The sequence below is a fragment of the Mustela erminea genome, chromosome 11, assembly GCF_009829155.1.
Source record: "Mustela erminea isolate mMusErm1 chromosome 11, mMusErm1.Pri, whole genome shotgun sequence".
NCBI lineage: Eukaryota > Metazoa > Chordata > Mammalia > Carnivora > Mustelidae > Mustela > Mustela erminea.
Window position 1 is genome coordinate 96409026 of NC_045624.1, and position 10760 is coordinate 96419785.

The 10760-nt window shown below is 41.8% G+C and overlaps 1 protein-coding gene across 3 annotated transcripts in view; it reads left to right on the forward strand.

The window, feature by feature from the left end:
• VWC2 (von Willebrand factor C domain containing 2) overlaps window positions 1-10017 on the forward strand; it is a 101312-nt gene extending 91295 nt beyond the window's left edge. For 2 of the 3 annotated variants that reach the window (XM_032305581.1, XM_032305580.1), the window contains one exon: window positions 4632-10017. In XM_032305581.1, coding sequence (XP_032161472.1) covers window positions 4632-4783 — 152 coding nt within the window. In that variant the 3' untranslated portion in view covers window positions 4784-10017. The remainder of the gene's footprint in view (window positions 1-4631) is intronic. The other variant, XR_004277004.1, reaches the window with a different exon arrangement.
• Window positions 10018-10760: the final 743 nt, after the last annotated feature.

Consider the following 10760-nt stretch of genomic DNA (forward strand, 5'->3'; position numbering starts at 1 on the left):
ATACATAGTTGAATAGTTTATGCTTATGAATAAGTGAAATTAATAATAATATAGCTGCAATAGCTGGGAGGGAGGATTGGGATTATTTGTTATTTGTCATTATTCACACTATTCTTGAAGCTCAATAGTGTTATTTGAAAGTGGGCTTGGATTAGTTAAAAAAAAAAAGTGCAACATATGTTTAAGAAGGAGAGAAAATCTGATCCTATAAAGTGCTAAGTTAAATCAGAAAAGGCAGAAAGAGAAGGAAATAAAAATAAGAACAAAGAATAAAAGCAACAAGTAGAAAAGAGTAAAAAATATGGTAGCTAGAAATCCAATTATATCAATGATCACTCTATTTGTTTCAAAGATTTTTTTTTATTTTAGAGAGAGGGTGCATTAGTGTGCACAAGTCGGGGGAGGGGAAGAGGGAGAGAATCTTCAAGCAGACTCCCCACTGAGCATGGAACCTGACATGGGGCTCAGTCTCATGACCCTGAGATCATGACTGGAGCCCAAACCAAGAGTTGGATCCTGAACTGACTGAGCCACCTAGGCAACTCTCAATAATCACTCCAAATGTTAGTGGCCTAAGAGACAGAAGTAGAACAGATCAGAAAGTAAGATCCAGCTATGTATATGTATTGTCTATGAGGAACCCATTTTAAATATAAAACATATATATATTAAAAGTAAGTGCATGGAGAAAAATAAAGCATTCTAATGCTAACAAAAGGAAAGCAGAAGTAGCTGTATTTTTTTTTAAGATTTTATTATTTATTTGACAGACAGAGATCACAAGCAGGCAGAGAGGCAGGCAGAGAGAGAGGGAGGGAAGCAGGCTCTCCACCGAGCAGAAAGCCCGATGTGGGGCTTGATCCCAGGACTCTGGGATCATGACCTGAGCCGAAGGCAGAGGCTTTAACCCACTGAGCCACCCAGGTGCCCCCAGAAGTAACTGTATTAATTTGAGTAGACTTCAAAGCAAAGAAGGATATCCAAGATAAAGCAGGTAATTACATAATGATAAATGGGTCAGTTGTCCAAGAAGATATAATAACCCTCAACATGTATTCTTCAACAACAGAATTTCAGAGTACAAGAGACAAAAACTGATGGAACTGCAAGAAGAAACACATGAATTCACTATTACAGTGGGAGACTCCAACATCTCTTATTGGAAATGGACAGATCTAGGAGGCAAAAAATGAGTAAGGGCGTAGTTGAACACAGTACTGTCAATCAACTGAATATAGTTGATATCTATTGGCTACTTTACCCAACAATGGCACAATACACATTCTTCTCGAGTTCTCATGGCATATTTACCAAGATGGAGCTCAACCTGGGCCATAAAACACACTGTGTCACATGTAAACGAACAGAAGTCATACAGTGTCTGCTCTCCGTCCACAGTGGAATTAAATCAGAAATCAATAAGAGAAAGATATCTGAAAAATCCGCAGATACTTGGAGGGGCACAACAGCCTTCCAAAAAAAACACACAAATCAAAAAAGGAGTCTCAAGAGAAATTTTAAACATTTTAAAAATTTTAAAACTTTTTGAACTTCATTAAAATGAAAACACAATGATCAGAATTTGTGGGATGCAGCAAAAGTGGGGATTGGAGGGATACTTAAGGCATTGAATGTATATATTAGAAAATAAGAAAATACTGAAATCAATTTGAACTCCCATCTAAGAAACATTGAAAGAGAAAAGCAAATTAAATCCAAAGGAAGCAGAAGAAAAAATAATAATAAAAATTTGAGCAGAAATAAATTTCATTCAAAATGAGAAACAGAGGGGCGCCTGATCTCTCTCTCTCTCTGTCAAATAAATAAATAAAATCTTAAAAAAAAATGAGAAACAGAGAAAGTCAAACAGACCAAGAGTTGGTTCTTTGAAAAAAAAAAAAAATCAATAGAATTGAGACGCCTCTAGCCAGGCTAACTAGGGGAAGAAGAGAGAGGACACAAACCACTAATACCATGATATAGGGGACATCACTCCAGATCCTACAGATGTTAGAAGGGTAACAGGGGAATACTAGGAACAATTCTGTGCCTACATGTTTGACAGCCCACATGAAATGACAGTCATTGGTATTGGCAAAAGAATATATAACCTGGTCAATAAACAGAATTGAGAACCCAAATATAAGTCCAAATACATAGAGTGACCTGATCTTGAAGTAAACACAGTATCATGAAGAAAAGATGATCTTTTTAACAAATGTTGGTAGAATAATTAAGCATCCACATGCATAAACATATAACCATATGGTATTTGCCTTTTTCTGAATGACTTATTTCCCTTAGCGTAATACTTTCTAGGTCCATCCACGTCGTTACAAGTGGCAAGATCTCATTCTTTCTTATGGCTGACTAATATTCCAGTGCGTATATATTCCACACCTTCTTTGTCCATTCACCTATCAATGGACTTTTAGGTTGCTTCCATAGCTTGGTGATTGTAAATTATGTTGCTACAACATGGGGGTGCAGGCACCCTTTCAAGTTAGTAAATACTCAGTAGCAGGACTGTTGGCTTATATGACATTTCTATTTTTCATTTTTTGAGGAACTTCCATACTGTATTCCACTGGGGCTGCCCCCGGTTGCATTCCCACTGACAGTGCATGAGGGTTTAGACCTCTCTACATCTCCACCAGCACTTGTTATTTCTTGTTTTTTGTTTGTTTGTTTATTGTTGGCTTGTTTTTTTGTTTTTTGTTTTTTTTTTCCATTCTGACAGGTGTGAGGCGATAGCTCATTGTGGTTTTGATTTGCATTTCCCTGATGATGAGTGATGTGGAGCCCCTTTGCATGTGTCTGTTGGCCATCCAAACGCCTTCTTTGGAAAAGTGTCTATCCGGGTCCTCTGCCTTTCTGTAAAAGAGACTATTAAAGCTCAAAACAATGAAATTACTTAGTCCAAGATCACATAACTATTAAGCAGAGGTATCACATTTGAATCCAGATTTTTCTGGAGAGGAGACCTGTAAGGACCTACACCCACAAGTACCGGATTTCTGGTCAGTTGTGTCTTCTAAATGTGTCTTCTGTGTGAAGAGCACACTGAGAGATATTAGGGAAAATGAGAAGGAGATTGTGTCCTTAGATTAAACTCTGCAAAAGAAACAAACAGAAATAAAGAAACATGCTAAAGACAGCTAGAGGGAATGTAGATTTCACAGGTGTTTCACGTGCCACAGTGTGGACAAAGTGGGTCCTGCCCAGAGCAGCTGCCATGCCACTGTTGGGCTCTCACCTCACACAGAGAGCTGAGGAAGCCATCCTGGGGCACAGAGGTCGGGAGGAGCCCCAAGTGGGTTGTGCGGGAATGTGCAGAGATGGAGGATCTCACGTTGACCAACTGAGTGGGTGAGGGTCTGTATTTAAAATACTGTAATTCGCCAAAACTGACGGAGGAGAGGTTCTTGACCACACCTGGTAAGGCTGGATATACAGAACCAGCGCTCGAGAGAGAGGAGTGGAGCCTCAATTTGGATTCATCCCCAGAAGGATGATTGTGAACGCTTCGAGGTCTCCGGTGGAGAAAAAATAAGTCAAGGGCTGAATCCTAGGGCCGTGTCTGAGTAGGAAGGGCCAGGGGCAAGAAGAAGCCAGAGCCCTGGCAGGGAGAAGGGGCTGTGTATACTGGGGTACAGGTTCCAGAGGATGACATCGACCTCTTGGCTAATGTGAAAAGCAGAATTATAAGAGCCAGTTTTTATCCTGGAGCTTATTTGGATTAGTTTGTTAAAACAAAACAAAACAAAAAAACTTGCAGGCGAATGTTTCTCATCTCTTTTATGGCTGTGAACATCACAATTAAACATATTTTGGTAGTGAGCATGTTATCAAAGACTACAGATGCAGAGAAGGGAGAATGAGACTGACTCAGTGTTGAAGTTCAAAGCTGGGGGTGGGGCGCCTTATTTAGGCCCCAGTAAGTACTCATGTGTCCATTTTACAGGGAGGTCGGAGGTAGAGCAGATCTGGAAGCCTGTGGAATGTACAGGCCTGGTCCAGTGCTAAATGGTGCTTTCCGAAGGGGATCCCAGACCGGCAGTGGCAGTAGTAGCACATAGCATGTGGGAACGTGTCACCAAAGCTTGTTCTCCAGCCCCATCCCACACCGAATGAATCAGAACTGCGGGGTTGGGACCAGCAGCCAGTGTTTGAAGAGCCCCCTGGGGGCCTATGTTCAAACACCGGCTCTGAGAGGTGCAGCAGTTACACGGGGCTTACTATGACTCCAGGAAGTTTGCTTATTTAAACTTCCTCCTGTAAAGGTGCCATGAAGAATAAGGCTGGTTGTCTTTGAAAGTCACAGTTAATTAGCTTTTTTCTGTGATTTCTTAGAATTAATTAAATCCAATGATTGCAGATTGGACTTCTGTAGAAGGCCCCCGAATGGAACAGTTAGTGAAAATCACAGTATGGCCTCTCATAAAAAATGGAAATAACATCAGTTTCATTTTCAGGACAAACGTGGGAGTGCTTCGTATCATTTAAGTTGTCACTTTGCCACCGTCATTCATAGGAGAGGGAATAAAACACATCCTGTAAAGCTGGCTACCTAATGAAATGCATTACGTATTCATGCACACTGCTAATATAAATGTTCTTCTGCGTTGCAGGCCCAAACTGCTTTGCGGAGACGGCGGTCATCCCAGCTGGGAGAGAAGTCAAGACGGACGAGTGCACCATCTGTCACTGCACTTACGAGGAGGGCACGTGGAGGATTGAGAGGCAGGCCATGTGCACGAGGCACGAGTGCCGGCAGATGTAGACCCGGGACCGCAAACAAAAACATAAACAAAAAAAAGTTTTTCTAGAACATTTTACTGATGGGAACATTCTAGATGATGACTCTGGGGAATAGCATTCAACAGGAGAAGACTTTTTGATGAGGACGATGGAACATGGTTGGTACTTTTGCGTTTCTTGCTAACAGTTACTGCAAAAGAAGGAAATGGGTGTGTTTCCAAACGTCCACAAGAACTTTGGGCATAAACCCTCTCTCTAAATAAATGTGCTATTTTCACAGTAAGTACACTGAAGTACACTATTCTATATTAAATGTATTTCTATAATCCCTCTATTAGAGAGCTTATATAAATGTTTTCTATAGATACAGATTAAAAATGCCGTGTTGTCAACCGTGCTCACTGTGTACCTGCATATCGTCTTCAGTTCCCGATTCTCTCATGCGAGCTTATAAGTGGTGGCTGGCTTCTGCTTCACTCCTTGGAACAGTGCGCCCGTCGATGGACCATAAGACAACGAAATACTGAAATCCTGCCCCCCACCCCGTTCTGTCTCGTTACAGAGACAGACCCCGTGTCTGTCCTGACAAGATCCGGTCTCCTTTGCACAAACATGCTTCCTACTCGTGATGACTCCCTGCTTTGCTCACCTCCATTCTCAGTCATTTGGGAGAGGAAGGTACAAAGTTAACCGACACGCACTTTTTCTGTGTATTCAAGGCTCCCGTGTTGGGGACCAGAGATGAACACAAGCATAGGGCTCATTCTCATGCACATTACTTTCTCTTGCGGGCATGCCTTCAATCATCTCGTAAGCCAAGCAATGGGGCAGGATGGACAGTTTGCCTTACCATCCTACCAGGCTGAAGCGCACAGTGAAATAGGGGGGTTTCTTGAGTCTGGAGCAGAGTAGAGGAAAACCCAAGCCCCAGGCAGTCTCCACCTGGAATCCAGATGCAGTGCAGGGATTCCCACCTGTCCTCTCAGTGGATGTGTGTTTCTTACCAGAACGATCAGCTCCCCTCTGTAAGGGGCAGTGTAGACTGTGAAAGATGGCCCTGTATTAGGCGTCCTTCCTGAGCAGAGAGAGGCGCATCCCAGCCAGTTTGTGAACACAGCGTGCCACATGTGTTCAGCTACTTTTGTGTGGTTACCTGTAATCCCAAACGAATTTTGCCTCTCCTCATTTGGACAGGGGAGCAGGAGAAGCCACTGCAGATCCCGATCCGTGAGCAATGCATATATCAGAATATCTCTGCCTTTAGCAATCACACTGACCCCCGGCACACTGCTGGGGAAGGTGACCAGTCTTAATAGGTATACAGTGAGAAATAATGATTGTCATTATCTGAATCTTTGAACGTTTTTTTTTTCTTCCATATTTTTATTTATTCCAAAATTTTGAATTAAGCAGCGATTAGGTACAAATCATCTGATGACAAAAAAGAGAATAAAGCATGGTTTCTTGTCTTCATGGGCTTTTGGCCCTAGACTTAACATGAGTAAGAAATTATAGTGCATTGTGGCAGGAGGTCAAGTCAAGGAAACTTTCAACTTTCCTTTTCAACTTTCAAAGGAAAGTTGGAAAACTTCCCTGAAAAGAGCAGAGAATACCAAAATATCACGCAGTATCTAAGAAACCCCTTCAATCATTAAAGGTTGACTAATGAAGAAAAATGGATATATTTGTCATTATTGAAAACATGAACCACTATGTACCTTAATAAATGTACAGCCAGCACTAACCGAAGCCTCAAGAACTTTACATATGCTTACGCTTAATTTGAATCTTGTTTATCACGAACCGCCGTGGGCCAAATGGGCTCCACACACATAGATTTTCAAGAAAACACTCAGGGGAATTACTAGCTCGTTGCTTTCCAAAACTTAAACTTCCGTACTAAACTAAAGGCTACTAGACATTGGCCATCATCACTCTATTATCCAAAGGTAGATTTTCTTTGGAGACGAGGTTATATAAATTACGATTTTGCCAACAGTGGGCTCCAATCCCCACTGGGAGGTGGGTCATTGACTATTGCTAACAGTACACAAAGCAGCCTCTTCTCTCCCCAGGAGACATGCTACAGTTAGACTCAGTCAGAGGCCCAGGGTCTCCCTGCCTCCCGTGATGATGTAAGTCCCCACCTGCATGGGTGGTGAGCTCTGCAGTAAGTACGGGGGGACCTGTGAGAATTTCGGGAAACCTGGGACTTTGTCGTATAAAGTGAACAGGAAAGCACCTTGGGAAACAGACTTGCTCATGCTCTAAAAGTGTGACCCGCCCTTGTCCCAGGTGCAGTGTGGAGATCTGGAACACAGCAGCTGTTCTTACACTGAAGTAAGTCCCTGTCTCTCTCTGGGACGAACACCTCATTCCTCTTTCCACGTAAGAACGCTACGTAAACCACACATGTGGCCCAATCTGGGTTAATGACACTGCGTATCCTTAATGTAGAATGATGCTATTTGCATTTTTGTCTAAGAGAGACTTATTTTTCTTAGGTTAGTTCTTGCCATGAGTGTGGGGTTCCCTGTCTAGAAGGTGGTAGCACATTGAAATTTTATTTTCTTTTTTTCCCATAGAATCTTTTGCAAAAGTTTTTAACAGTGACATTGTTCTATTCATTCAACATTAATAACTGCATTATAAAAAGAGGAAAATACACGTCCAAGTTATCCGATTCCAAAATATTCTGGTTTGGACACGGTCCTGAAAAGGAACCTCAAAGTTCACATGCAGACGTGTTGGAGAGCCATAATTCTTAGTATTCCCATAGGTCTGCTCCTTGGGTCCCTTTAATTGTTGTTAAGTGACTTCTTTGGGTTGAAAAGGGAAATAGCGCTTTCAGACGTAACACACACATGTACTTCAAGTTATTCAACCTGCATATCTCCCATGCGAAGCGACATGTACTCTGGAAATGATCGAACCTGGCGTTCCAGACATCCAAGCGAGATGTGCTCTTTCAGTCACAGGATCTTTCCTGTGTCGTTGCGTGGGTCTGTCAGCCCTTGTACATTTCACGGAAGTCTGGGGTAATTTCAAAGCTCTGCATTTTATTCCTTCTTGCAGCACATGTGAGACGCGTCCCCACCCTGCACCAGGGCTGGTGCAGAAGTGTAATCTCCTTGTGTCTCCTTGACACAAGGAGATTACATACATGCCTTGAAGCTGACATTTCAGCATTTTTCTTTGGGCTTTTTGACACTTTCAATTTCTTCTTCTTCTTTGCACAATGAAACAGGTTTAAGAGATAGATTCTTACCCATTTTAAAAATCTGTAGCAACATGCATATGTTTAAGAAACTCTCCTCTCTGTTCCCCCAACACAAATGTTGTATGTATACAATGTTTAAAAAATCTGGTTTCAAAGAATTCAGGTGTTTTCTTTCTTTCTTTCTTTCTTTTTTTTTTTTTTTTTTGCTTTGCTTTTAAGCAGTGAAAGGTGTTTAATGTATCCATTATTTGAAATGCTCCCAGTATACACTAACTTAACCGAACACTGAAAATTATATCCATTATTTTAAAATATAAACATCCAGAAAACAGAATTATAGACACAAGCCAAATTTAACAAATATCAGCAGTTTGCTATATTTGCTTTAATAGGCAAGAGATCGAGTCTGCTCTTAATAACTTTCAAAAAATCAGATGCTTTTCTGCAATGCCATGTAAAAAGGAAAGGTGAGGGGCGCCTGGCTGGCTCAGTCGGTAGAGCGTGTGACTCTTGATCTCGGGGTCATGAGTTCGACCCCACGTTGGGAGTAGAGTTTACTTAAAAAACAATTAAGGGGAAGTGATTAGGTGCCACCTTATCCACACAAGGCAGGTCAGGCACCTGTGGTTCCAGCGTCTGCTCCGTTAGCCGGTATAATTGGCACATACTGTCGTTACTAGACTTACCTGCACAGCCCTCTGTTCCCACTAGCAGCCCCTGTGGATGGCTGGTGCCCTCACTTTTCCTGAGTATTCAGATGCAGAGAGAGCAATCACTCCTTCAGGAATACACGAAGGTTTCTAGCTCATATGTTCTGTGTGCTAGAGGCTACTTCTCCCTGTTCCCCGTAGGGCTGGCTCATCCTTGCCATTCTTGCCAGCCTCCCCAGTCTAACCAGTTTAGTTCCCTGAACACAGATGGTGTCTTTGACTGAACAAATACAGGGCAAACTCCTCAGAGTATGGGCTGGCATCTTCACGGCTAGGTCACAGCCCACACCCTGCCTGAGTCTCTGCTGGCTGTGAGAGCCTCAGGCTTTGGGTGCCGCCAACCACTCTCTGAACGTGGCCTCTGTTTCCCAACTCCCTGGCTTTTCAGCAGGGAGTAGACGGTCACCATTTTTCAATATCCAACTATCGTGCTGTTGCTTCTGAGAAAGCTTCTTTCATCCTAATGTGGACAGTTGCTCTGGGCACCTACCATACTGTCTGTCTGGTATTTTATGCTAGCATGATTTAGAGATCATAACATACTTTGCAAAATAGTTCCTTTTGTCTGTTTGCTCTATTATTCATGCTAAAATCTCTTTCTTCCAGGCTACAGAACATTCGGTCCCTAGACTCTCATCCAATACTTTTATGCTAAAGGCTTGCTGAATTGTGTTCGATATATTAACACAGAGTTCTTTGCTGTCCATGTTTAAGGCCAATGACTGTCTTGAAGAGCAAGTCAAAGTTTCCATGACTGTTTGCCCGACCTGTTGTCTCCTGCTTTCTCAGCTGACGTGCAAACCTCAGTGTCCAGGGTATAGCAAACTGAGACATAGCAAATCCCCACCGTTGCAGAGTTTATAGCGAATGGCCCTTAGGCGCTGGCCATTTCTGATGCAAGCCAAATTAAAATTTCTGAGGCTGAAAATAATTTCTTATATTGAGGAGACACTGGTTCTTAGTAATGATAAAACAAATCAAGTTTACAGCTTTGGTCTTTACAGTATTTATTTACTTACTTCTGACTTTCAGAATATAAATTTCTTGTCTTAGACTTTCACAGTGCAGTATGCATGCGTGCTGTCATCTTTGTACGTAATTACTCAATAGGTCTCTGATAACGTAATCAATCAATGAACTCAGTCATGTCTGCAGAAACACCCACTTCCACAGGCTGTTGGGAAAGTGTTAGGAGGTGGTGGTTGCCTACATTTCATCGCGTGTCAAAGTTCAGAGTTTTGCAGAGGACCCGGGTTTGGGGGGTTTTTTATTTGTTTTTGCATGTGTTTTAACTTTAACATGAAAATGTAGAAATAAAGTCCAAACACCTAATTTTTATTTTTATTTTTTATTGCTTTTACATCTCTATTTTAATTCCAGTTACTTGGCATACAGTATTGTATCTGTTTCAGGAGTACAATGAGTGATTCAAGAGTTCCAGGTGCTCAGGATGACAGGTGCGCTCCTGCTTCCCCACCACCTGCTTCCCCATCTCCCCACCCCTTCCTCTCCGGTGATCATCAGGGTGTTCTCTAGAGTTAAGAGTCTGTTTCTTGGCTTCCCTCTCTCTTTCTCTTCTCCCCCTTTGCTCATTTGTTTTGTTTCTTAAATTCCACATGAGTGAGATCATATGGCCTCAGTCTTTCTCTGACTGACTTATTTCATTCTGCATTATTCTCCCTAGGTCCATCCGTGTTATTATAAATGGCAGGATTTCATTTCTTTTTCTGACAAACATTTCATTGTTTATATATATTACATCCTCCTCACCCATCCATCAGTTGATGGGCACTTGGGCAGCTTCCATAATTCCGCTCTTGTACATAACGTTGCTATTTTGATGTAGTCCTAGTAGGTTTTTTTTTTAATTAATTTTATTTTTTCAGTGTTCAAAGTTTATTTTTGATTTGTTTCCTTTGCTTCAAAAGACATGTCTAGAAAAAGTTGCTGTGGCCGATGTCAAAGAAGTCACTGTGTTCTCTTCTAAGATTTTTACGTTCAGGTCTCTCATTTAGGTCTTCAATCTACCTTGAATTTATCTTCGGGAATGGCATAAGAAGGTGGTCCAG